This window comes from Triticum urartu, chromosome 7A (genome assembly GCF_056163025.1).
Source record: "Triticum urartu cultivar PI428250 chromosome 7A, HENAU_Tu73, whole genome shotgun sequence".
Taxonomy (NCBI): Eukaryota; Viridiplantae; Streptophyta; class Magnoliopsida; order Poales; family Poaceae; genus Triticum; species Triticum urartu.
The window spans coordinates 38,142,226-38,170,148 of record NC_141879.1 but is presented as its reverse complement, the minus strand read 5'-3'; the positions used below and the strand labels follow the sequence as shown (position 1 = coordinate 38,170,148).

Below are 27,923 nucleotides of genomic sequence, written 5' to 3'. Positions count from 1 at the left end.
CACGACCGTGCCTCTCGAAAACGAAAAACATGTGCTTTTTTTCTTCAGCAAGAGGCCTGGTTTTTCCTCCGCGAGAAGTACAATTTTGCTCCTGCGAGAGGCACGACCGTACCTCTCGGAAATGGGTTTCCGAAAGGGAAAGAAAACCTGCTCTCAGTGTGGTTTTTTCCATCTGTTTTTTTTGTTAAAAAAGTTCGTCAAAAAATCAATATGAGATCTAGTTTTGAAAATCTCGACGCGAGGAATCCAACAATGAAAACGGTTTAAAATTTGAACACATGGTTTATGAGATAAAACATTTTAAATGAACGGATATACGAAAAAGAGAACTTCAAGGTTACGATAAATGACGCACACGCAGCATATGCTACTTGTCATAATTTGTGAAGATGAAAGTGATCTTTGGAAGAAATACTTCTCAACTACTCCCTCCGGTTCATAATGCAGTGCCTATAAATTTTTTGAGAAGTCGAACTTTGCAAACTTTGACCAAATTTATAGAGAAAAATATTTATATCTACAATAGCAAAAATATATAATGTGAAACTACATCTTATGATAAATCTAGTGATATATGTTTCGCACTCTATATAAAAATATTTTTCTTGATCAAAGTTTGTGAGGCTGCCTCTGTTTATGGCCGTCTCACGTTCTCTCTTGCAAGTTGCAGCTGCCCTGCCCTGCCCGGCCGCCTTTCGCTTGCGACGACGACGGCGACTTCCAAGCTCAGCCATTCCGTGGCCAGGGAGGAACGGCCAAACGAGTGGCTCCGAAACCAAGACCAGCTGACCTATGCGGCTATGCATGCACCTACACCTAGTGCTCTCTGCTCTACTCACTCAACTTGCTCAAAATATTGATATTCATTTCATAGTGATCACCAACTGCAACCCAACATGCTGCTGACCTATGCTGACCTATAGTAGTACGTATAATAAATCCAACGCCATATAGGAGTAGTACTTTGGCATATGTCCAGAGGCTGACAGACCTTCACCACATGTAGCAGGTCAACGGCCGAAAGGCAGAAGCTAGTGTACGTTGCGGCCACTAGCTTTAGCTGGTTTTAGAAGAGAAAAAGAAGGCGATGATCCGGCTTAGTCCGTCCGTCTAGTTAACCAGCGTGGAATTAGCGACTACTGTCACTCCTGCCCAAGCAAACCACTACCAGCCCCACGCTCTGTTTCTCGACCGAGAGGGAGATGCAAATTACTAGTAGCAGTTAAGGGCATCTGCAACATTGCCCCGCAAATTTGTTTCGGCATATGTCCACATACACTGATTCTGGAGGCCGTCATCTAACGTTACTTGCATACATTTCATCAACTATTTGAACTAGTCGGATAAAATTCATGCAAGCCGGCCAGAGTTTATCAAAATTCGGATAGAAAATAGCATTCTTATTCGAATAGAAGGTGGCATCCGAAATTAAGTTAAATGGCATTTCACCAAGCACCTGTCCGGCGTGGTGTCATGAAGGGCGTCGCAGGGGGGCGGAGTGTACCTGGGTACAAACGGCTCCAGGGTGGACAACGTCGTCGTAAAGGTGAGCAGACACGTCGGTGCTGGTTGCACACGTCCGGCAATGCCTCTATGGCGGCCGTACAATGACAACGGCGAAGGTGGAGGGTGCGGATACAAAGTAAGGGGGAGAAATGGCGAAGTGGAAGGAAATGGGACAGGGAGGGGATTGGGTGGGCCAGGGATGTCGCAGTCCTACGTGTATGCTGTCCGGACTCCCGCAACCCCACCCCTCCCCCCACTTTATTTACATTTTTCGGGAGAAAGCACGTCCGAACCACCGAGCGGACCAATACAGACCTGCGTTGGATGACACAACACGTCCGGACCGTGTGGTCCGGACGATTGCGGGCGTTTTAAGGGTTGGTGTTGGAGATGCCTCAAGTTAAGCTCCCGTATCCATCGGTGGCGTCTTTATACTGACGAAAGGTGCATATATAGCCGGGCTTCTTCGACTCAAGGGATTTCCATAGAATTTTGGAGGAATCAAATTTGTAAGTTTTTTTTCCTACACTAGTCGTTCGATTCAGTCATTTGTATTATATTCCATAGAAATTTAATACCTACTCAAACTTACTGGAAAAAGTTCTCTTTTGATGCAATCAAACAAACTCGAAACCTTAGGATTTCAGTGAACATGACATTTCAATCATTCATTTTTTTTATCCCTGCATTTTTACAATCATGCAAGTAAAGAGGACCTAAATGTGTTACTCCCTCCGCTTCAAAATACTTATCGTGATTTTAGTTCTAAGACCACGACAAGTATTTTCAAACGATGAGTGTATAAGCCAACCAACCAGGTGAACTAGAACAATTCAAACAAACCCATCCCTAATTGACTAAGCCTAGAATCTTGACACGATAAATCACTATACAAGAGGGTCGAGACAAGAAAGACTTAACCTCCAGAACAAATTACCCCCAAAGACATAGCAGTAGTACATTATACATATACTAAACCTGGCCAGGTTTAGTTTACCACGTTTTTTTGAATTTTTTCTATCATAACAAATCGTCCAATGGGTGTGCAACACGTGTAATAGTGGGGGATCTGGCTGGGTACGTACCTGGGTGAGCGGAGCGCATGTCGCTGGAAATCATTAAAAAATACAACCGCCTTTGACGATTGGGTGTCCATGTTCAGTTTCGTATTGGTTGCATGGGGGAGACCAATTTGCCTATCGTCTGTTTTGGATTTTTCCGCATGCGCCGCTGCCTACTTCCTTTTTTTATCTTTGCTTTCTGCCACGTATGCTTGCCTGGGTTGGCTGCCGTTTGCATCTTCTCCACTTTTTGCGCTGGCGGTTGCCGCTTCGGTGGAAGTCTCTGCGTATTTCTGCGCTGGCGGTTGCCGCTCTGCTGAAAGCCTCTGGGTATTTCTCCGCCGCCTTTGCTTCCCGTTTCCGATTTGAATTCTTCTGTACTGTCATCCCCTATAAATACAGGTGCCCTTGTGCCTCCGCTGCTCATTGCGTTCGCTTCCGGTTTTCTTCTTCTTCTTTCAGCAGTAGTGCCGCTTCTCTGTTCGGCGATGGCTGGGCCTGCTGCGGTTCGATCCGGCCAACGCCGTCGGGGCCGTCCTCCTGGGATTCGGGCGGCCCTTATTGTCCGTGTGCGCCGCGCTGCCGGCCGCGTTTCTTCCGTGGATTCGTCGTCGACGATGGCATTCGCTGGTGGGTGTGGCCAGGCAGCTGTAGTTGATTCGGGTTGCCGCCTCCGGTCTGCTACTCGCCGGCCGTTTCGTTCTTCTCGGCCTGGTTAGTTCTTTTGCCTTTCTCTGGTTGTGCTTCCTTTTGTACTGATTTTGTGCTCCTTCGTCTAGGTTGTCGTTGTCTTAATTGGTTGATGCATGTTGTATGTGTTCATCGATTGGATTCATGTCAAGATGTTAATGTGGACGTTGATAGTCGTCGTCGGGAGATTTCATTAGGGAATCGACCTGTAGATTGTACCATTGGTGAGTGTATTCAATTCTTTTTACATGTATGTGAATGCCTGTGCGTGCCTATGATTGCTTTCTTGCGTTTCTTCTTGGTGGTTTAACTGTTGTGGTTACTGAATCGTTGCTTTTTTTTTTTTGTCTGTAGGTTCTGTTGTCAGTGTGTGTTCTTCTTCAGCGGTCGACGGGTTCGCTTCTGCTGTTCGGTCTGTCAGTGGGCGATCTTGTTGGCTTTCTGCTCTATCGGTCTACTTATTTTATATTTGTGCTGCTGTTGCGTCTAGCCGTTCAATCTTATGCTCATTTTCAGGACTCTAATGTGGTCCGTCTAATGTTTGCTTCAGACAGTTTATCTGCCGAAGCTGTCGACGGTTTGAATGTTTGTCCTTCCGGTTTTTCTGCTGGTGGTTATCCTCATGCCTCTTTGGTTGGTGGTACGTCTTCCTGCTGTCGTCTAAGAGTGGTGCCCTTGCGTGCTGCTGGTGCCTTCGGTCGACCATTGTTGTTGGTTCTTCTTCTTCGTCTGATGGCTTTGTTTCTGCTGGTCGGCTCTCTGTTGTGCGAACTGGTGAGTTCTTGATTGTTTTCTCTGCTTATTTTCTGTACATGTTTTGGTCTTTCTTGGCTAGCGCTTATGCGACCTCCTACTGGTTGTACGTGGCACTATTGGCCTAATTGTTGTGCAGAAACCACTAGCGTGTAGGCCTTAGCGCACGAGACTCCCGCATGTGCGACCAAACGATGAAGGATAAGTCGAATGGAAACACACGGGGGCATGCATTGCACGTATGCACTGGAACGGCAATTCACCGATGCATGCAGTGCATGCATGCAATTCTATGAATATACATAGCGGCATGCAGTGCAGCGCGTGCACCCGGATGAATATACTCGCGGCCTGCAGTGCACACGTGCACCCCGATGAATATACCCGCGGCATGCAGTGGACGCGTGCACCTCGAAGAATATACTTGCGGCATGCAGTGCACGCGTGCACCCTGATGAATATACTCGTGGCATGGGGTCCAGCTGATGTGTCCGTTTCTTTTTCTATTTAGTTGTTTAATTATACGAGTTTCGTTCGGGCGTGCAGATGGTTGATGCATCTATTAGGGGTCTTTTGGGAATCACTTGATGCCAGAGCTTTAGATGGTCGTGTTTTTCTGCTTGATGAAGGTTTGCTGGGGTTCAATTGTGTACTTCCTGCTTGGGTATACGACCACGTCCCAAGGCCGGCCCGCTGGAGGATCATCTGAACATCAAGACTACTAGGCCGACAGCAGCATCAGTTTAGCCTAATTACATGTCTCTTTATTTTTTATTAAGTTTAGTATCCACTTTCAGAGAAGTGTTTTTCTTGTTTGTCTCCTAGAAAAATAGAGCTTCTAAGCCCGTCCTTTATTTGTCTGCTTCGCAGCAATATGTATCCCTCTTTTACTTAATAACAATAATATTTCCATTCCCATATGTGAGCACACTATGTTGTACGATATGACATCCTTGCAATTTTTTTCATCATTTGCATGCATGCTACTGGAAACAAAATGAGTCATACGAGACCACCGCTTTGAACTAGCTAGCAGGGTTGCAGGCTGACCCGGCTGCTTTCTGTACACAGCCTGGGCATGCAACCGTCCATCTTTCCCTCTATCTCCACGTAGAACCGAGTGTGACACCTACTGGAATGGAGTGCAGAAAATACTTGCCATTTGGCAGCCTCAACGAAACACAACGGTGACTCATTCATCTATACATGCTCTATATATTACCAGTTGGACACTCTCGACCAATATCAACTGAGTACACCGCAATGGACGAAGCTTATCATCCCCAGAGAGCGTCCTCCATGGCAAAGCAAGTTAAGAAGAAGGGTAAACATCCGGCACTGAATTCTAATCATGGAAGCGGAAGTACCTCGGTAAGCTCTTGGCCTCACCTAGCTTTTTCTCTCTGTTTGCTCCTTACAAGTAAGCAATTTATTATATTACGACCTCTTCCATGCAGGATGAGAATCTTATAGTGTATATTCCAAGACGACCAATGCTTGAAACAGTGAGTTAAACAATTGGCCTAAAAGTACAAGGGTACACCTGTTGGTACGTTCATGAAGGTATGATACAAGCGTCCGTACTAATTGCTCTACCACGTCAGAAAGATAGCTTCAGAGAATCGTCCATTACATATGAAGGAGAAGCAGCTAATACAGAAGATGAAGCAATGGAAAAATCAGCTCAGGTGGCCTTAGAATGCATCTGTGCAGACTATAATATTTCTATCAATGATCATAATTACTATGTTCTTGAAGTCACAAAGGAAAGGCTATTTACAGCAAGAGAGAAGGCTCAAACAAAACAATGGCAATTCAATATGGCCCGCCAGCAAGTAAACACACAGCAAAACGAGTTTGCAAGACAGACAATGATTTTGGCAAAGATATGCAATGGCTTCTTTGATATATTACCATTTCGTATGTATCCCCAGACAGCGACGATCCCATTATCACATATACAGGCACGCACCCTTCCGTCGGACGTATGCAAGAACTTGCAAAATCACTTTATCATTATACCACAGGCACCAATCCTGCAGGAGGATATACTAGGATGATCTAATCCACTAGCAGCTACTTCTAGCTTATCTATGCAATGTGTTTGTGTCTTTATATACAGTTCTCTGTCCGCAGCAAACTGTATGTAGTTTGAATAATTTGTTTGTCTGAAGAGTGTGCCACTTTTAATTTGTATCTTTGTATCTCTGCGTTTGCAAAATTTCAATATATTCGTATGCTCGGTTTGTTTACTATCTCTATATGTCATTTTGACATCAAATGAGTATGCATTGTTCCACTTTTAGATCAATAGATTGCACATCTGCGAGAGATCATCGAGCGCGGCGTGCCACGCGGGTTAGGCCAGTATAGAACAATAACGAACAAACATCAAAATTTGGTGGTACCAGTACTATTCATCCAGCTGACCTATACTCCCAGCTAGTGCTCGGTCGCTCAAGTAGTGCTCACCAACTCTAACCCAACCCACTGTAGCAGGTCAACGGCCCAAAAGAAGAAGCTAACGTACGCACGGTTTGGTTATGCATCTCTGCTTTCAGTTCACCTAAAAAAAATCTCTGCTTTCAGAAAATGATGGGAATAATCTATTTCTAACCTAAAAATAATCCATCTACCTAACCGGCATGGGGTTAGCGACGGGACGAGCGGCCGGGTTGTTTATTTATTTTCGCCATCATTTGCAAGTCCCTCCCCCATCTATCCTATCCATGACGTGGCTTGATTAGTTATGGACATGCTCAACGGCTCCAGGAGCAGTGACTGAATCCAGCAAAGACGCCAGTCAGCACGTTTAATTAGTCACCATGTGTACGTGTCCATATAATTGGGGTGTAAGCCTGGATCCATTTATGTATTAGTCTATCTTTAACATTTTATCATTCATTGTGATAGCGAGGAAGACAACGATGATAATGAAAAAGACAACGAAGAAGAAGAAGTGGTGTGATTGTGGAGGTCATGGCTTAGCTGCTGGTCGGTGGTGAGGGCTCCATGGCAACTAGCGATTTGAGCGTGTGGCGGGAGTGTGGTGCGTCGGTTGATATGGCGATCGACTGCCCCAAGACCTGGAGCCGGGGAGTTCTTGCCTGGGGCCGACGGTGGTAAAGGAGTCCTTGGCGTTGTTGCTGAATATTAGTTGAGCTACAGGCCCATTTAATAATTTCAGAAAATTCCTAAGGGCCCATGCTGTCAATTGAGTGGTGGAAAGTTTAGTCCCACATGGCTAGTTGAGAGAGATGTCCTCCTCCGCCGCCCGCCTCGGCACGACGCGCGCGCGCCGCGGGAATGAGCCGAGCTGATGCAACGTCTGATGAGCACTGACTCCGATCATGCGGTTGCCGAGAAGCGACTGACCTACTGGAGGGTATAACACATTTACACCGCTCTTATTTACTTTTATGTGTGCAGTACTAGTGGTTTGCATAGATGTTTCTACTATCTGCCTAGTACGTGCGTACATCATCAAAATTCAGTATGTCATTAGCACTGCCTATGTCATGTTCATGATTTATTATTGGATTAAATTAATCGAACAATTGCTTAATTTCTCAACAATCCAAAAACCTAATATGTGTAGGCAATTTTCGATCCATGGTTTTGCTGCTGCACTGAAACCAGCCCCATTTACGGGGACGTACTTTAAGCGTTGGCAGACCAAAACTGTCTTATGGCTCACGGTCATGAACGTGTTCTGGGTCGCCGGTGTTACTCCCACAGGAACGATCGCTCCTGAATAGGAGAAGGCGTTCAGGGAGGCCACCGTCGTCTTTGTTGGATGCGTTCTGAGCGTGATCGGAGATAAGCTGGTTGATGCATACTTACATATGCGGGTTGCCAAGGACTTGTGGGAGGCGCTCGAATCTAAATTCGGCGCAACGAATGCTGGAAGTGAGATGTATATTATGGAGAAGTTCCACGATTACAAAATGGTCGAAAACCGTTCTGTATTGGAACAGGCTCATGAGATACAGTGCATTGCTAAGGAGCTTGAGCTTCTCAAGTGTGTGCTGCCAGGCAAATTTGTTGCGGGTTGCATTATCGCTAAGTTACCCAATTCCTGGAGGAACTTTGCCACTACTCTAAAACATCAGAGGCGTGAATTCTCAGTTGAGGATGTCATTGGCCATCTGAGTGTGGAGCAGAATTCGAGGGCAAAGGACTCGCACGGAAAAGGGACCGAAGGGACCTCTGTCGCCAGTGTGGTGCAGAAGAACTTCCACCCCCACAAGCCCAAGGGGAAGACTGGTGTCCAACAGAATACCGAGTTTAAGAAGAAGGGCAAGAAGACCTTCAAGAAAGATAAGAAGAAGGGTGGTTGTTTCACTTATGGTTCAGATGAACATTGGGCTGCCAAGTGCCCAAACAAGTTTAAGAAGCCAGGACAGGACTCCAAAACTGCCAACATGATTGTGAGCAACGATGAGAGTGGGCCATCCAGGTACAGTAATTTGTTTACTGTATTTTTAGTTCACTACTAGGAAAAGGCCTACTAGTGGCGCACCAATTTTGCCTACTAATGGCGCACTACTGGTGCGCCACTAGTATTTTTTACTAATGGCGCACCATGGTGCGCCATTAGTATAGGTCACGGTGCGCCATTAGTATTTTTGAATTTTGAAGGTGGGAAAATAGTAGTGGCGCACCGTCTAACCCCCACCGTGCGCCATTGCTATTTTTGAATTTTGAATTTAGATCTGGATCGTGATTTTTTTTTGCCCATTTTTTGCTCTTTTTTTTGCTCGTTTTTTGGCACGATATTATTTCAAATTTTGTTCCTGTTTTTGGATCTTGTACGTTCTTTTGCCATGTTCTTTTGCCGGAGAGGAGTTCACCGGAGACGAGGAGGAGGAGGTCACCGGAGAGGCGCTCGCCTACATCGCCGGAGAGGAGGAGGAGGTCGCCTGAGAGGAGTTCACCGGAGCATCGGAGAGGAGGAAGGAGAAACCATGAGGGGATAGGAGGAGAGGAGGGAGGAGGAGCTCACTGGAGAGGAGGGAGGAGGAGCTCACCGGAGAGGAGGGAGGAGGAGCTCACCGGAGAGGAGGGAGGAGAAACCGTGAGGGAAGGGGAGGGGAGGAAAGGAAGGAGGAGGAGGTCGCCGGAGAGGAGGAGGAGATCGCCGGAGAGGAGGAGGGTAGTATGGTGGAGGAGAGAAGAGAAGATGGAATGAAAGAGAGGGGGAGATGGAGTGGAGGAGAGGTGGAGTGGAGGAGAAGAATGAAGAGGTAAGGAGGAGAGGACCACGCCCAGCCATATATACGGCATAGTAATGGTGCACCGCGGGCAGGTGTGCCATTACTAATTTTTTTTATTTTTTGTTTATTTTGAATTTTGAAGGCGGGAAGATACTAATGGCGCACCATGGGCAGGTGCGCTATTAGTAACTTTTTATTTTTATTTTTTGACTTATTTTGAATTTTGAAGGCGGGAAGATAGTAATGGCGCACCATGGGCAGGTGCGCCATTAGTAAGTTTGAATTTTTTTTTGAATTTTTTTGCCTCTCCAGATCTTAAAAGCCCCGTATCTTTTTTTCTGTTAGGTTTTTGAGGATTTTGAAAATGTTTAATGGTTCGGATGTAACTTTTCGAGTAGATGATTTTTCATATAAAAAACTTTTTCATCCGAGTTCGTACACAAAAGTTATGCCCATTTTACAAATTCTCGAGAGATTTCGCAAATAAAGTCGAAATTCATATTTGTAATTTTCACAACAACTAGACCACATATCACATGGTAAACTTTTTTTTTGGCATTTCCATCATTTTTATATATTTTTTAAATTGAAAAGGCGGTTCACCGCGGGGGGGGGGGGGGGTGCATTCGGTGGAAGTGATGGCCAAGTTACTAATGGCGCACCGTGGGATGGTGCGCCATAATGGCGCACCACTCCCACGGTGCGCCATTAGTAGTCTAAAAAATAAAAATAAAAAAAATTATGTGTGCAACATAATTACTAATGGCGCACCACTCCCACGGTGCGCCATTAGTAGTTATGAAAAAAAAAATTAAAATTTTTTTTTACTAATGGCGCACCGTGGATGTGGTGCGCCATTAGTATTTGCACACTAATGGCGCATCAACACATTGTGCGCCATTAGTATTTAGTAATGGCGCACCACATGTACAGTGCACCATTAGTGTCCATATTGGCTATAGCTATTTTTGTAGTAGTGGTTTGTCAGTCTATCGATTGGTGGATTGACACATGTGCAAATATTCATGTGTGTGCGGACATTTTATTGTTTTCTTCTTATCAGGCCATAGGGAACGGGTCCGTACTGATGAGGAACGGCGCGAGTGCTTCTATTCATGGTGTTGGCACGGTCGATCTGAAGTTTACTACGGGAAGGATCGTGCAACTGAAGAACGTGCAGCATGTCCCCGCCATCAAGAAGAATCTCGTTAGTGGTTCCCTTCTATATAGAGAAGGGTTTAAATTGGTATTCGAGTCTAATAAAGTAGTTGTTACGAAACATGGACTGTTTGTTGGAAAAGGTTATGAATGCGGAGGTCTGTTCTGTTTTTCCCTTGCTGATTTTTGTAATAAAGTCGTGAACAATATTCACTCGAGTGTTAATGAAACAGAAGTTTGGCATTCACGTCTATGTCACATTAGTTTTGGTAGTATGACGTGGTTAGCAAAATTGAAGTTAATCCCAAGTTTCACTTTAGCCAAAGGTTCTAAGTGCCATTCGTGTGTGCAAGCAAAGCAACCTCGCAAGCCCCATAAGGCTGCGGAGGAGAGACATTTGGCGTCGTTAGAACTCATATATTCTGATCTTTGTGAGATGAATGGTGTATTGACTAAAGGTAGAAAAAGATACTTCATGACACTGATAGATGATTCTACTAGATATTGATGTTTATATATTTTAAACACTAAAGATGAGGCTCTATACACTACTTTAAAATCTATAAGGCGGAAGTTGAGAATCAACTTGAAAAAAATAAAACGAGTTCGGTCAGATTGTGGTGGAGAGTATTTCTCTAATGAGTTTGATTTTTCTGTGCAGAACACGAAATTATTCATGAGAGGACGCCTCCCTATTCACCTCAGTCAAATGGGGTTGCCGAGCAGAAAAACCGTACTATAACTGATTTGGTTAACGCCATGTTAGATACATCAGGTTTATCCAAGGCATGGTGGGGGGAGCCTATATTGAAGGCATGTCATGTCCTGAATAAAGTTCCGACAAAGGATAATGAGATCATTCCCTATGAGAAATGGGCGAAGAGAAGGACAACACTTTTGTACTTGCGTACTTGGGATTGTTTGGCAAAAGTCAATGTGCCGATCCCCAAAAAGCTTAAGCTTGGACCCAAGACTGTGGACTGCGTTAATTTGGGCTATGCTAAGAACACCGTTAGCTATAGATTTCTAGTAGTGAAGTCTGAGGTACCTGACCAGAAGGTTGGTACAATTATGGAGTCTAAGGATGCTACATTCTTTGAGGATATTTTTCCTATGAGAGATATGCAAAACACTTCTAGACAGGAATCTGAGGAGACTCCTGAGCCTGCCATTCCTATGGATTATTATGAACAAACACATGATGAAAATCCTGAGGAGGATGACGAGGAAACCCTTGGTAGGGGCAAGAGACAAAGGACTGCAAAGACCTTTGGTGATGATTTCATCGTGTACCTCGTGGATGATACTCCCACTTCTATTTCATAAGCGTATGCCTCTCCAGAAGCTGACTACTGGAAGGATGCGGTCCGTAGAGAGATGGATTCCATCATGGCTAACGGGACATGGGAGATCACTAAGCGTCCCTATGGTTGCAAACCATTAGGATGTAAGTGGGTGTTCAAAAAGAAGCTTAGGCCCAATGGTACGATTGAAAAATACAAGGCTAGGCTTGTGGCCAAGGGTTATGACCAGAAAGAAGAGGAAGATTTTTTCGACACTTATTCACCTGTGGCTAGACTGACCACCATTCGAGTATTACTCTCGTTGGCGGCCTCGCATGGTCTTCTCGTCCACCAGATGGATGTTAAGATAATTTTTCTAAATGGAGAGCTAAACGAGGAAATCTACATGCAACAGCCAGATGGCTTTGTGATAGATGGTCAGGAAAGAAAGGTGTGTAAGTTGCTGAAATCTTTATATGGCCTGAAGCAAGCACCTAAGCAATGGCATGATAAGTTTAATACAACTCTGACATCTGTTGGTTTCGTTGTTAATGAGGCTGACAAATGTGTATACTATCGCCATGGTGGGGGCGAAGGAGTTATACTGTGCTTGTATGTTGATGACATACTGATATTCGGGACCAACCTCAAAGTCATTGAGGAGGTCAAGTCGTTTCTGTCTCAGAACTTTGAGATGAAAGACCTTGGTGTGGCTGATGTTATCTTGAACATCAAGCTACTGAGAGATAATGAGGGTGGGATTACACTTCTACAATCCCACTATGTTGAGAAGGTGTTGAGTCATTTTGGATATTCGGACTGCACACCATCTCAAACACCACATGATCCTAGCGTGTTGATTCGAAAGTCCAAAGGCATGGCTATAGATCAATTGAGATACTCTCAAATCATTGGTTCACTGATGTACCTAGCGAGCGCAACAAGGCCTGACATCGCGTTTGCCGTGAGCAAACTAAGCCGGTTTGTTTCCAAACCGGGTGATGTACATTGGCATGTTGTTGAAAGAGTTATGCGCTATCTGAAGGGTACTATGAACTATGGACTTCACTATATCGGATACCCGTCGGTACTTGAAGGGTATAGTGACGCGAATTGGATCTCTGATGCTGATGAGATGAAGGCCACAACTGGGTATATGTTTACTCTTGGAGGTGGCGTTGTTTCCTGAAAGTCTTGCAAGCAAACGATCTTAACGAGATCGACAATGGAAGCAAAATTAACAGCATTAGACACATCTGGTGTCGAAGCAGGATGGCTTCGAGATCTTTTGATGGACTTGCTAGTGGTTGATACACCGGTTCCGGCTATCCTTATGAACTCTGACAATCTGACTGTCATCACTAAGGTGAAGAGTTCAAAGGACAACATGAAGTCCAACAAACACATAAGAATGAGATTAAAAGCTGTCAGAAAATTAAGAAACTCCAGAGTGATAGCGTTGGAATATGTCCAAACGGCTAAGAATCTGGCAGATCCCTTTACAAAAGGGCTATCCCGCGTGGTGATAGATAATGCATTGAGGGAGATGAGTATGAGACCCACATGAGTTGCCATGGTAGTGATCCAACCTATGTGATCAGAGATCCCGTGAAGTAGGACCTGGGAAAACAAGCTAGTGGTTAATTGAGGAGAGTATTTTAGCTAACCCACTCCGTTGGAGATGCACAACTCTCGGTAACTGTATGGCAGGTCGACTTTTGTCTTAATGTGTTCCAAGGCTTGTAAAAGCAAGATGCTATCCTACAGAGCAATCTTTGGAGGAACACACCTATATGAGCCTGACTACTGGTCATACTCTATGAGATTAGGGTGATCTCTAGTAAGTTCATGAACAGGCCAGGAGTGACCAATATGCTCCACCCGAGGGGTCAGCCTTCGGCAGCCTAGTACTGTTAAGACACTTGGTGAAACTTCTTCACGCCAAATTGACAATTCAAGGCCTAGTCCATTGTTCAGTTGTGGAGGAGTGTAGCTATTTGTTCTACGTGGATATTCAACCTTAACGGGTCTCCACTGAAAATACTGGTATATCAAAATAGAGTTTGGAACAGAGGACAACACCATAGGCCTTTGGCATCTGGTGGGGGATTGCTGAATATTAGTTGGGCTACAGGCCCACTTAACAATTTCAGAAAATCCCTAAGGGCCCATGCTGTCAATTGAATGGTGGGAAGTTTAGTCCCACATGGCTAGTTGAGAGAGATGTACACCAACTTATATGGTGAGCTCTTCTCCCACTAGTATGAGTTGGTGTGAAGGAAGGAGAGGTGTTCCACACGCGCGATCCTCCTCCGCCGCTCGCCTCGCCTCGTCACGATGCGCGCGCGCGCCGCGGGTTGCGGGTTGCGGGAATGAGCCGAGCCGATGCAATGTTTTGCCGGTCAAAATTAGGGAGTCCATTACAGACACAAAATGAATGTGAGACGTCATATTCATTGCGGAAATTAAAATGTCCATAATAAATACGTTTTTATTGTGGAGATGGAAACGTCTGTAATTAAACGCGTCTTTATGAAGATGGAACGTCTGTAATTAAATGGTTTTATTGCTGGACCGTTCTCCTACCCGACTGGCTATATATATGAGGCATCGCAACTCAGCTCCATGCGCTTCACACCTCCACTGCTCCCTGATCGTTCCTTTCACTACTGCTGCCCTCGGTGATCCCATCCCGTCTACCGCGTACACGGCTGACGGAAGAGCAGGCCTCCGCAACCCCGCTTCTCTAGATCCTGTACGGGAGAGAGGCGATTAGGTTTTTTGGGAGCGTCTCCTACGCGACTGCTCGCCTTGGTTCAACTACTTCATCTACGTCGACTACTTCTGCGTCACCTTCGTCTTCACCATGAGCACTGACTCCGATCATGCGGCTGCTGCGGACAAGAGGATCGCAGACGAGGCCGACGCCTCCGCTGCTGCTATGGTAGACTGGCCTACTGGAGGGTATAACACAGTTACACAGCTCCTGTTTACTCTCATGTGTGCAGTACTAGTGGTTTGCATAGATGTTTCTACTATCTGCCTAGTACGTGCGTACATCATCAAAATTCAATATGTCATTAGCACTGCCTATATCATGTTCATGATTTATTATTGGATTAAATTAGTCAAACAATTGTTTAATTTTTCAACAGTTGTTCCCTTCATGAAGGCCGCTACAACCTTTCTTCATCCTAGGTGAAAACCCCCTAATCTAGTTCGGATCAAGGAGCGACGGTGCTTCGGAGTCCTGCTCGGCATGAAGGCAACATCTTGGAGTCCACAATCTCTTGGTTGTTCTCGATAGTTTGTTGGTGGTGATGACGAGGTCCTGTGGAGTTCGGGTTTGCTTCAAATAGAGTTCTCACCTTGACCCAAGGGAGTATCGTCAACATGTCCTCTTGAGCTTTTGGCGGGCTCCTGCCTGCCGTGAATGGTGCTCCCAATCATCCCGGAAGGTTCCCTGATGGAGTAGCTTGATGGCGGGGTGACATTCCCTCGCAAATTCAGGATGAGCTTACTTATCTTGCCAAGGGCTTGGGTTTGTGTTTTGGTTCTACTTAGAACAAGTACAATAAGGTGATGTAAGCAGCCTGTAAAAATTTAAATATAATATTTTTATTATGTTGGAGGAGAGACAAAAGAAGCGGATTTTGTGTGGCCGGATCTTGTGTATGCATGCACACATGTGTTAGTTTGTCTTGGAAGCTAGTTCAGCACTTTGCATCTTTCGCCATAGAAGGCGTCATTAATTATTTAATCCAAGGCTTGGGCCTTTCTCCCCTTTAAAGGCCAAGAAGGTCTATGTGTTCTCTCCGTGAAACGGTTGTTGGAATGTGCAGAGTAGAGCACATGTGCTTATGTTGATGGCGATTAACGGTCGGCATCACAAAAGTTCAAAACACCAAAACACAGACAACTTTTGATTTAAACTTACAGATATTAAAACTGCATGCCCATCATGCATCCCTGATTAACTCCATGGCTAGAGTCTAGACGCAGACACTACTAATAAACAATAATTTACTTGCTCAGACAGTAAAAACAAGACAAGGGCATACTTCCAAACCTAATTACCTCCAAAGAGACATACCGAAAATAGTTATATTTTTTGAACTTTGACATATACTTGTAGTTACAACAGCGACAAGACAACATCAAACGAAATCCAAACCATATGATTAGCAAATATGTACAATCATATATAGGGGGTCTATTAGTGCTACAATATACTAGCAGTACTAGTGTTGTTGGCTGACAGTCAACAAGTTTTCTATTAGAGGACAACTGAAATATTTAATTATCCAATTCTTTTCGAGCAATGCATTTGGCAATCTGTATTTTACAACTACAACCCATTCATTTTGAAAACTGCAACACTGATTATGCTGGAACATATATCTATATCTATAAAAATAAACCTAAATTTGGAGTATGGATATCTTTTTAAGTTGAGATGAATTTGTGTTTCAAATAATTACAAAAAAATGCAGTTACAGAGGTAACTGCACATAATTTCAGAAAGTCACACGCTTGTGGTTCTCGATGCCCTTAGAAAAACCATCAGCGTGTAATAAGTTATATACTCCCTTCGTAAACTAATATAAGAGCGTTTAGAATACTAAAATAGTGATCTAAACGCTCTTATATTAGTTTGCAGAGGAGTACTATCTGTTAAACTTGTGTTTCAAATTTGTTACTTTTTATTCATGTTATCATACATTCCTACTTTTGATTTTCTGAATTTGAATGAAAATGTGTCTTCTAAAAGTCTACATTTGCATAATCATACTTTTTAGTTTTTTTGACTGACTTATGCAAAGCATTTTCTAATGTATGCTTTATTGCAGACTAAACGTCCTTCTGCTATCGATTCCTTTCATGAAATCACAACCAACTGATAGGGCAAGACGATAGCCCTCTTCTTGGACTACGACGGAACACTATCGCCAATAGTAGATAATCCTGATGAGGCATACATGTCCAGCGAGGTAAGTATAATGGAAAGAAAAATTCTTGCATGTTACTTGATATTTGTAGATCTTTCTTATCCCTGATCCATATAATTAGATGTGCGAAGTTGTTCAAGAAATTGCCTCCTTGTGCCCCACTTCAGTCGTCAGTGGAAGGGCCCGCGACAAGGTATTACCGACTAATGGGTACCTAGTAGCCTTTTAATTTGGATGTTCTATACATTTGTAATTCACGACTCACTTGTTTTGCTATTCATCTGCAGGCAGAAAATTTCATAATGATCGAAAACCTGCACTATGCAGGGAGCCACGGAGCAGAAATCAAACTCGTAAGCCATTATTAAATTTAGCAATGCCTATATGTAGTTTATCCTTTCTCTTTGACGCGCTCAAAATTTACGTAAATATTTAACATGCAGAGTGACGAAACAGAAGCCCACGAGCCTGCCACCGAGTACGTACCTGTTATAAATCAGGTATAAAATATAACAAACTATAATAATACGTATATCTATTATTCAATTTTTAAAACTGCAACACCGATTATATGGGGGGGGGGGGGCAATGGCCCCCTCAACTATATACGATTATCTGTTGGAACACTCTATTCTTCAAGGCTCCAAATGGTGAGTTAAGCATGAGACGCGTAATTGATTAAAATGACACCATATCTTACTCTGATCAAAAGGGTGGTTCCTTCTGGCGGCTAGATGTTATCAAGCTTTTCAACAACTATTTTTCTGCTTCCTACTGTTCTGTCCATAAGTAAAACTCAGTTCTGCCTAGCCCTTGCCTTAGTCAGCTCTTCCCCATGCTCCATTCGTTTGCCAACGATGATACTATCTCTAATGTTTGCTTTATTGCAGGCTAAACGTCCTTCTGCTATCGATTCCTTTCACGAAATCACAACCAACTGGCAGGGCAAGACGATAGCCCTCTTCTTGGACTATGACGGAACACTATCGCCAATAGTAGATAATCTTGATGAGGCATACATGTCCAGCGAGGTAAGTATAATGAAAAGAAAAGTTCTTGCATGTTACTTGATATTTGTAGATCTTTCTTATCCCTGATCCATATAATCAGATGCATGAAGTTGTTCAAGAAATTGCCTTCTTGTGGCCCACTTCAGTCATTAGTGGAAGGGCCCGCGATAAGGTATTACCGACTAATGGGTATCTAGCAGCCTTTTAATTTGGATGTTCTATACATTTGTAATCAGCGACTCACTTGTTTTGCTATTCATCTGTTGGCAGAAAATTTCATAATGATCGAAAACCCGCACTATGCAGGGAGCTACGGAGCAGAAATCAAACTCGTAAGCCATTATTAAATTTAGCAATGCATACATGTAGTTTATTCTTTCCCTTTGACGCGCTCAGAATTTATGTAAATGTTTAACCTGCAGGGTGACGAAACAGAAACCCACGAGCCTACCAGCGAGTACGCACCTGTTATAAATCAGGTATAAAATATAATGAACTATAATAATCTGTATATCTATTATTCATTTTTTTAAACTGCAACACCGATTATGCGCGGGGGGGGGGGGGGGGGGGGGCAATGGCCCCCTCAGCTATATACTGTTATCCGTTGGAACAATATCGATTCTTCAAGGCTTCAAGCTTTATAACAACTATTTTTCTGCCTCCTACTGTTCTGTCCATAAGTAAAACTCAGTTCTGCCTAGCCCTTGCCTTAGTCAACTCTTCCCCATGCTCCATTCTTTTGTGAAAAACTACCTGCAAACCACATGTTGCGGTTCAAAGAAACCCTTTTTAAATGGTTGTCCTCAAATAATTACAAAAAAATTAGGCGAGGTTTTGTGCGGTTTGCAAAGAAGCCCTTGAGGTGAGATGAACTTGTGTTTCAAATAATTACACAAAAATGTAGTTACACAGGTTCTCGAAGACATCTGCTAGAAGGAAATGTTGCGTGAGAAGTGACGTATTCCAAGAGCCATCGACATTCAAGAGATCTGCCACCCATTTTAGTCTGCATCGACGTTTTTGTGTGATCGGCCTAAAGGAGGGTTCCCTTGGGATCCAAGGATCCCACCATATGTGTATGTTTTCATCAGTACCAACACGCCAGATGCACCCCTGCTTAGCTAGCTCTGACCCATATTCAATGGCTGCCCATGTCGACGAACCATTCCCTGTGAAGACTGTGTCAATAATGGACCCAGACGGATAGTACTTAGCTCATAGGACCTGTGCACATAGGCTCTCCGGAAACTACGTGCAAGCAAGGCCCTGATTGAACAACCTCAAATTTTTGCACATGCTCCTACAAATTTAGCATCCAGCTCATGTATGTACTCGCTCAAGTCCTTTTTACTCAGCGTATAAGATTTGTCTTAAGTCAAACTCCGTAAAGTTTGACCTTGTTTGTATGAAAAAATATCAACATCTATAATATTAAAATACTAAAGTTATACATTATGAAAATTAAATTCATGACGCAACTAATTATATTGGTTTCGTATTAGAATGTTGTTATCTTTTCAATAAAGTTGGTCAAACTTTACTAAATTTGACTTTAGACGAAACTTATATGTGGAGTAAAATGGACCAGAGGGAGTATATATACTCCAATAAATGTGAATATACCATCGGATCAATAAAACTGTACAATAGTGGATTTTAGAGCTTACCCAGGTCCCAATGAACATGACAAGAATTTGGGGATTTGGGGGCTTTGATCTGAACTCCGACCAATGTGTAAAATTGGGGAAATGATCTGATGATTCATACTATGAAATAAACAAGATGTTGGTAGTTACCACACGTGGGGCACGAATGCAAGAGCCCCCTGCCGAGGAAATTCGACATCGACATATTCTCGTCCTCTGTATATCCTAGCCATTCACCGCACAAAACATACAAGCTTTAATTACAACAACACTGCGTTTGGATGCCTCCATTGGAGCCCAGGAAATGGATTTTGTAATCATCTAGCGTCAATACAGACGTTTGGCTGGACGCTGAATTCATCTACTACCCTATATAGTAGAATGCCCGTGCGTTGCTACGGGTTACAATACATATAATATTGCATTTAAATGCCTTCATTGAAGCCCAATAAATTGAATTGGTAATCATCTGATCTCAGTACGGATGTTTGGCTGTACACTAAATTCGTATTGGAAACCCATGGCCAATTCCATGCCGTTTTGGCTCCAATGCAAAGCTTGTTCCCACCATTCGGACGGATAGCACTCCGTTTTCTTCCTAATTGTTCATCTCCCGCAACCCCTTTGTACCTCAGCGCCCAGGAAAAGAAAGAAAGATATAGCAACAATCGAAGAAGTACAAACTGAACGATACATGATGGTGAGGTAGCTCTCTTCCAAAGTCGATCTGGAGATATCCGGCACACTCACAACACGCGCGATTATGCTACCAACAACAAGTATCAAAGAAGTAAACACCCTCACACTACAACCTAGCACACCTAAACTCCTCGACAACGCCCCCAAGAGGGATAACCACTACAAAAAAACACTTCCGTGATGATACATGTTTGTCACGGTAGGTCACGTTTTCTGTCATGCATGTACATCCATGGCGATTTCATGACAGAATCAAGATAGTCATACACGTGCTGTCGTAGAAGTGTTCCATGACATTATCAAAATTATCATCACGGAAGTGTCCACTTCCATGATGATAAATGCCGCGTCATGGAAGTGCTTTCGTTAAGGGTGACCGACACGTGGCATCCACCGTAACGGGTCGCCATTAATCTATCAGGTCCAGTTTTGGATTCGATAACCTGCTAACAGCCACGACCAATGCCAATTTTTCACGTGTAAAATTCTCATTGGCTGACGGAATCACGTGTCAGCTCCGCGTTGGCACATGTGTCACTCATCCAATGGGCGAGATGTGCCTATGATATGTTGACACGTGGACCGGCCCAAAAGTGACCCATAAAGATTAAATGGGCCGGCCCAACTAAAGGCCCACAAAATTTTGCAAACCATAATGGGCCAGCCCAGCTAAAGGCCCATAAGATTTTGCAGACCATAATGGGCCGGCCCAGCTAAAGGCCCAACATTCTCAGTTAAGGCCCGTACGGCTGGTGTCAAATTAGCCCGTCAACGGCCCGTCCTAAACTTTTCATCATGACAGCCCATGGTCACTTCTGGCCCGTTAACAGTCCGGTAAGTATTTGGGCCAAATTACGGCCCGGTGTGTTTCCGGCCTGTTAAAGGTCCTACTTCATTTGGGCCCATTTATAGGCCATTGAAACTTTCTGCCTATAAATGACCGTGAAAGATTTGGGTCATATTCGGCCATGTCTGACATTCAGCCTGTTAGAGGCCACTATAGATTTGGGCCACTTTTAGCCTGTTGTGATTTTGGCCTGTTAACATTGGACGAAAGCCTTGGCCATATGTGACCCAATGTCACATCGGGCCTATTAACGACCCATATAAAACTGACACTAATCAAGCCCGATCGAACTTTCGGCCTATTAAAGGCCCGTGTCGTAGGTTGACGCATTTACGACCCGTCTAAATTTCGGCATGTGAACGATCTGCATTGTAAATGGGCCACCATTTCGTCCTGTTAATGACCAGTGGGTTATTTGGCACAATTAGGGCCCAATATCACTTTCGGCCTATTAAGGGCCCATGTTTTTTATGGGCTCAAGATATTTAGACCTGTAAATGGCCTATTGTTACTGAGGGCCCAAATTATGTTTAGGTCTGTTAAAGGCTCGCTATGGGCACATGCCTATCAGAAAAAATTGAAAGCTTATGCTGATTTAGACCCAGATATTTTTAGTGGGCTACATGCAAATTACGGTCCATAATCGTTTTTAGCCCAATTGGAATGGGCCTGCCGAATGTTGGCATGTTGGGATCCTACGAAGTTTTCGGCCGAATACATTACTAATATAATCCTACACTATACAAAATAGGGTCGTAATTACTACAGCCTTTGGCAGCATCATAAATATTGTATCACAACAACAAAAAAATTCCAACCATATAACAAAAGGCCTGTCGGCATAAAGTTTGCAGCCCTTGCAGATAAAAGCACCATCAGATGTATAGAAACACATATCATTTGACCTGAGTGCTAATGTTTCAGGCTGTAGAATCTGATGGAGTAGCATGATCTTCCCCTTTTTTTGGCCATTGCTCTTGAACAACGAAGCAAATGTCTGATAGTCTGGTTTCAAAACCATTCATATCTTGACGACATTTGTCAACCACTATTCTTGTTTCCGAAATGATGTCCATTAGGGATTGGACTTATGTGGAGCACAGATATATCACTCTGTCTAGCCGGAAGATTTTGTTCAGTAGGCGATTTGAACGAGGTTACCTTGACAACCAACCTAAAATTACGTAGGAAGGTGCTTTTTGCACTGTTAGCGGAGAGATACTAACGCACTGCAACAAGAGGTGACATTATGCCTGCGGTAGCCTTGTCACCTTCAGGTGGTTGTGGCTGTTGAATTATTTGTTCCATAGTTTGCTGAAAGTTGAAAGTTGTAGATTAGTGTACCAGATAAGTTACTAATGAGATAAAAACAAACAAAGTAGGTTTCACGTTTATACATAAATTATTTTGGTGAACTATTGTAATACATTAACATGTATTGTAGTGCCAACTACATAATAAAATCACTTTCAGAACATATATCCATGTATCATGCCTACTGTATTGTCTATTTCCTCACATTCGTTGATATCTAAAGATAAAGAGACATGGTTTAAAGTAGGATGAACATAGTATGACATCATTCATATCATGGGCAAACAGATATAAAACAAATAGGCTATTATATCATTGTGTGCGCACGTGAACATCACAACTATATTATAGATCAAGACCAAAAGAATATTCTTCATCTCTTTTAAACCATGTAAGGTGAAATGATACGTTAAGACAACTGTGTATAAAAGTGAATAGAATAACTGACAATGGTTGCAAACCAAGCAGTTAAATGAACACATCACAGTACCAATCAGTTCAAAGGCAGGAGGAGTAAGGACTTACAACAGCAGCTTGAATCGGTGTGCTCATGCCCTTCATCTTGCTGGTGTGGCAATCCTTGAAGTTTTGCACTGCATTCGGTTCAGGTTCTTTTTAGTCTGCACGGGCTTTCCTCTGTATTTGGAACAAGTCAATATAGATACGATAATATGACACAGAAAAAAGAAGGAACTAGCAGCTATTTATAAGAGCCTCGCAGTGTGCAATATAGCTACGAGATCTTGTTGTCTGTTGGAAGTTCACTTTAGAGCGGTTGGTCTTGTTCTTCAAACAGTTGACCTATAAGAAGATACACTTGTAAGGCACATACATAAATACAAGTTCAATATGTGGCCTGATCAAATATATATACCCTACCTGATACTTTGGATCAGACCAGTGTTTAACAAGGGCTGTCCAATCTTCTTTTGTAATATATTCCAATGGAGATGTTTGGGCGATTTCATTGTTGTTAGCCTTGCCTTCAAAGTGAGATTTTCTAAGGTGGCACCGATACTATCGCAGAGCAGACTGAAAAACATGAGTGCATGCTTGTTTAGTTGCATCAACTTTCGGATCCGATTTGAACCTCATCTGTTGAAAAAAGAATGTGAGTCTTATTAGGAGGAAGTTAGAAAGTATGGGATAGAGCAAGACAATATTACAAATTGCGATGAATAACATTACTTACGGATAAATGGTCAAGGAAGGTGTTAAACTGGGTATTGTCTTTCTCATTCCTGTATTGGATCCATGTTGGGAGGATACATGCATGACACCTAACGGCAACGGGTGCCTCTGATACTAACTTGGCTGGCTCTGTAGCATCACGTGGCCTTTTTAAACCTGCCTCAAAATGGATCTCCATTCTTTCTCCTTTAGATTTTGTTAATCTGTCAAGCATTGTCCCTGATGTCTGTTTCCGCTTGTGTCGTGGTGCTAGTTCAACAACGAATATGGAAAGTGTTAGTGCACATCAAACTGTGAGAGTACATATAAAGGAGCATGCAACTGCAACTTGACCCAGCCAGGTACCGTCTTGGTGTTGATGCTCATGAGGTTCATCTGATCTTGCCAAATCCTGTTGTGTCAGCAGTGCTTCGGAAGTAGTGTTAGGTGTGAAGGCAGCTTGGGAACTGGCCAGTTCCGGAGCAAACGAACGAGTAACTCGTTGAGATGCTGGTATAGTTGAAGCGGATGCTACAGCTGCTGGAGCAGATGATACTGTGTTTGTAGATTTAGCCGGTGGACTTGGACCTTCTACTGCATTATAAGTACCAGCAGAATCTCGAGGGCAGATCCTTTTCCATTTCACCCGACGAGTAACACCATTCCCTACTATATTCTTTTCCTTACTCTTTTTTGACTTTGCCATGTCAAGCCATACCCACAACACAAAAGAATAAAATCGCTTTTCAGAACTCATTGATGCATGATATAGACAAGCAATACTTTGGTGTAAGGCAACAATATGAGGATGGAATATGTAAGAAAAACAGGATGGCGTGGCATATTCACATCTATGATATGTAGACTAAGTAGAAGGATTTTCAAGAAAATAGAAGTAATGCAAGCTAGACACCATATGAAAGATGCGACCAATATCACCCTACCAAGTTAGTGTCTTGTCATAAGTGGCATTTCGAAAAATTAGAAGCAGTACAACATAGAAATCAATGCAAGATGCAACCACTATCAAATTGCCATGTTAAAAGCGTCCAATCATGAGTGACTGATGCGGGATACACAACAGCAGTACTTTGATGTAAGAACATGGTATGATAAATAGATACAGTGTATTCTAGACACAGAAAGGCATGTCATATGCACATGTATAACGTATAAACTCAGCAGGTGCAATTTAATCAAAATAGAAAAAATACAAGATAGACAACATATGCAACATGAAACCAATTATTACACTGTCAACTTAGAGCAAGCACTTGCGATGGTGGAGTACGGGAGATGAACTCATCATGTAGACTTGGGATTTCAACTTCATTAGCAGTAGCAGTGGCAAATCTAGAGAATCTCTGTTTGCGTCGGCCCGGAGGACCACCAACATCCCCTAACTTACTCTTTTCCTTCCTATTTTCTGATATTGCCTTATGAAGTCAAAACCACAAGAAGATGAATAAAATTAGCTCTGCATAAATGGTTGATGCATGATACAGACGAACACTACTTTGATGTAAGGCAAGCGCAGGATAGGAGGATGGAATATATACAAAAAAAGACAGCATTGCATATTCACACGTATGATAGGAGGATGGAATATGTATGAATAACAGTAAGCAGAAGACATTTCAACAAAATTAGAAGAAATGAAAGCTAGGCACCATATGATCATGCACCCAATATCACTCTATCAGGTAAAAAATGTCTCGTCGTAAGTGCCATTTCAAGAAATTGGAAGCAGTACAATCTAGAAGACAATGCAAGATGCAACCAATGTCACACTCCCAAGTTAAATGTGTCTTATGGGTAAGTGATCATTGCAGTTATAAGTTGTAAACTAAGCAGATGCAATTCAACAAAATCAAAAACAATACAAACTAGACATCATACAGAACACGCAACCACATATAACAGTTCCAAGTTATAGCAAGCACCTGTGATGGTGGAGTAGGGGAGATGTGCTCATCATCTACACGTATGTTCTAGAAACAGGATCACGTGTCATATTCACAAACATTATGTGTAAAGTAAGCAGATGCAATTCAACAAAGTTAGAAGAAATACAAGCTAGACATCATACGCAACATGCAACCACATATAAAAGTGCCAAGTTAGAGCAAGCACCTGTGATGGTGGAGTAGGGGAGATGTGCTCAACATCTACATAGCTATGTTGACTGTCCAGCCTTGTGTTGTCTTACAAATCTTGTCAGGAGGGTGGCGGAGTAGAATCTGTATAGACCCTCTGTTTGAGTTGCTTTGAAGGACCACCGTATCATCCACTGTCGGGCTAATTTCCTTCAACTGTATTGATTTTGCATTGTGAAGTCAAACAGATAAGAAAAAGAAATAAAATTCGCTCTTCAGAGCATGATACGGACGAACACTACTCGAATGAAAGGCAAACACATGATACGAGGATGTAATATGTATGAAAAACAGGACAACGTGACATATTCACACCTATGATGTGGTAACTAAGCAGAAGGCATTTCAACAAATTTGAAGCACTGCAAGCTAGACACCATATGAATGATGCAACCAATATCACTCTATCAAGTTCAAACTATCCGGCGTTTCAACAAATTAGAAGCAGCACATGCTAGAAATCATATGCAAGACACAACCAATTGTTGGGGAACATAGTAATTTCAAAAAATTCCTACGCACACGCAAGATCGTGGTGATGCATAGCAACGAGAGGGGAGAGTGTGTCCACGTACCCTCGTAGACCGAAAGCGGAAGCGTTAGCACAACGCGGTTGATGTAGTCGTACGTCTTCACGATCCGACCGATCAAGTACCAAACGTACGGCACCTCTGAGTTCAGCACACGTTCAGCCCGATGACGTCCCTCGAACTCCGATCCAGCCAAGGGTTGAGGGAGAGTTTTGTCAGCACGACGGCATGGTGACGATGATGATATTCTACCGACGCAGGGCTTCGCCTAAGCACCGCTACAGTATTATCGAGGTGGACTATGGTGGAGGGGGGCACCGCACACGGCTAAAAGATCAAACGATCAATTGTTGTGTCTAGAGGTGCCTCCCTACCACCGTATATAAAGGAGCAAGGGGGGAGAGGCGGCCGGCCAAGGAGGGCGCGCCAAGAGGGGAGTCCTACTCCCACCGGGAGTAGGACTCCTCCTTTCCTTGTTGGAATAGGAGAAAGGAAGAAAAAATAAGGAAGGAAGGGGGCGCCCCCCTCCCTAGTCCAATTCGGACCAGTCCATGGGGAGGGGTGCGGCCACCCTTTGAGGCCTTTTTCTCCTTTCTCGTATGGCCCATTAAGGCCCAATACGAATTCCCGCAACTCTCCGGTACCCCGAAAAATACCCGAATCACTCGGAACCTTTCCGATGTCCAAATATACTCGTCCAATATATCAATCTTTACGTCTCGACCATTTCGAGACTCCTCGTCATGTCCCCGATCTCATCCGGGACTCCGAACTACCTTCGGTACATCAAAACACATAAACTCATAATATAACCGTCATCGAACTTTAAGCGTGCGGACCCTACGGGTTCGAGAACAATGTAGACATGATGGAGACACGTCTCCGGTCAATAACCAATAGCGGAACCTGGATGCTCATATTGGCTCCCACATATTCTACGAAGATCTTTATCGGTCAAACCGCATAACAACATACGTTGTTCCCTTTGTCATCGGTATGTTACTTGCCCGAGATTCAATCGTCGGTATCTCAATACCTAGTTCAATCTCGTTACCGGCAAGTCTCTTTACTAGTTCCATAATACATCATCCCGCAACTAACTCATTTGTTACAATGCTTGAAAGGCTTATAGTGATATCCATTACTGAGTGGGCCCAGAGATACCTCTTCGACAATCGGAGTGACAAATCCTAATCTCGAAATACGCCAACCCAACAAGTACCTTTGGAAGCACCTGTAGAGCACCTTTATAATCACCCAGTTACGTTGTGACGTTTGGTAGCACACAAAGTGTTCCTCCGGTAAACGGGAGTTGCATAATCTCATAGTCATAGGAACATGTATAAGTCATGAAGAAAGCAGTAGCAACATACTAAACGATTGAGTGCTAAGCTAACAGAATGGGTCAAGTCAATCACATCATTCTCCTAATGATGTGACCCCGTTAATCAAATGACAACTCTTTGTCCATGGCTAGGAAACATAACCATCTTTGATCAACGAGCTAGTCAAGTAGAGGCATACTAGTGACACTATGTTTGTCTATGTATTCACACATGTATTATGTTTTTGGTTAATACAATTCTAGCATGAATAATAAACATTTATCATGAAATAAGGAAATAAATAATAACTTTATTATTGCCTTTAGGGCATATTTCCTTCAGTCTCCCACTTGCACTAGAGTCAATAATCTAGTTCACATCGTCATGTGATTTAACACCAATAGTTCACATCGCTATGTGACTAACACCCAAAGGGTTTACTAGAGTCAATAATCTAGTTTACATCACTATGTGATTAACACCCAAAAAGTACTAAGGTGTGATCATGTTTTGCTTATGAGAGAAGTTTAGTCAATGGGTCTGCCACATTCAGATCCGTATGTATTTTGCAAATTTCTATGTCTACAATGCTCTGCATGGAGCTACT

At 43.2% G+C, this 27,923-nt stretch overlaps 1 protein-coding gene across 7 annotated transcripts; it reads left to right on the top strand.

Moving 5' to 3' along the window:
* Positions 1–2,978: 2,978 nt before the first annotated feature.
* Positions 2,979–6,262, top strand: LOC125525541 (uncharacterized). Of its 7 annotated transcripts, none has more exons than XM_048690545.2 (6): positions 2,979–3,281; positions 3,410–3,481; positions 3,612–3,669; positions 3,808–4,031; positions 5,236–5,381; positions 5,468–6,262. In XM_048690545.2, the coding sequence occupies exons 1-6, from the start codon at positions 3,056–3,058 to the stop codon at positions 5,522–5,524; spliced, it is 783 nt and encodes a 260-aa protein (XP_048546502.1). In that variant the 5' UTR covers positions 2,979–3,055; the 3' UTR covers positions 5,525–6,262. The 7 variants fall into 7 exon arrangements, with proteins under 7 accessions (XP_048546502.1, XP_087391686.1, XP_048546501.2 ...); XM_087535560.1 differs by having other exon boundaries at positions 3,347–3,481; XM_048690544.2 differs by having other exon boundaries at positions 3,347–3,481; positions 5,159–5,381.
* Positions 6,263–27,923: the final 21,661 nt, after the last annotated feature.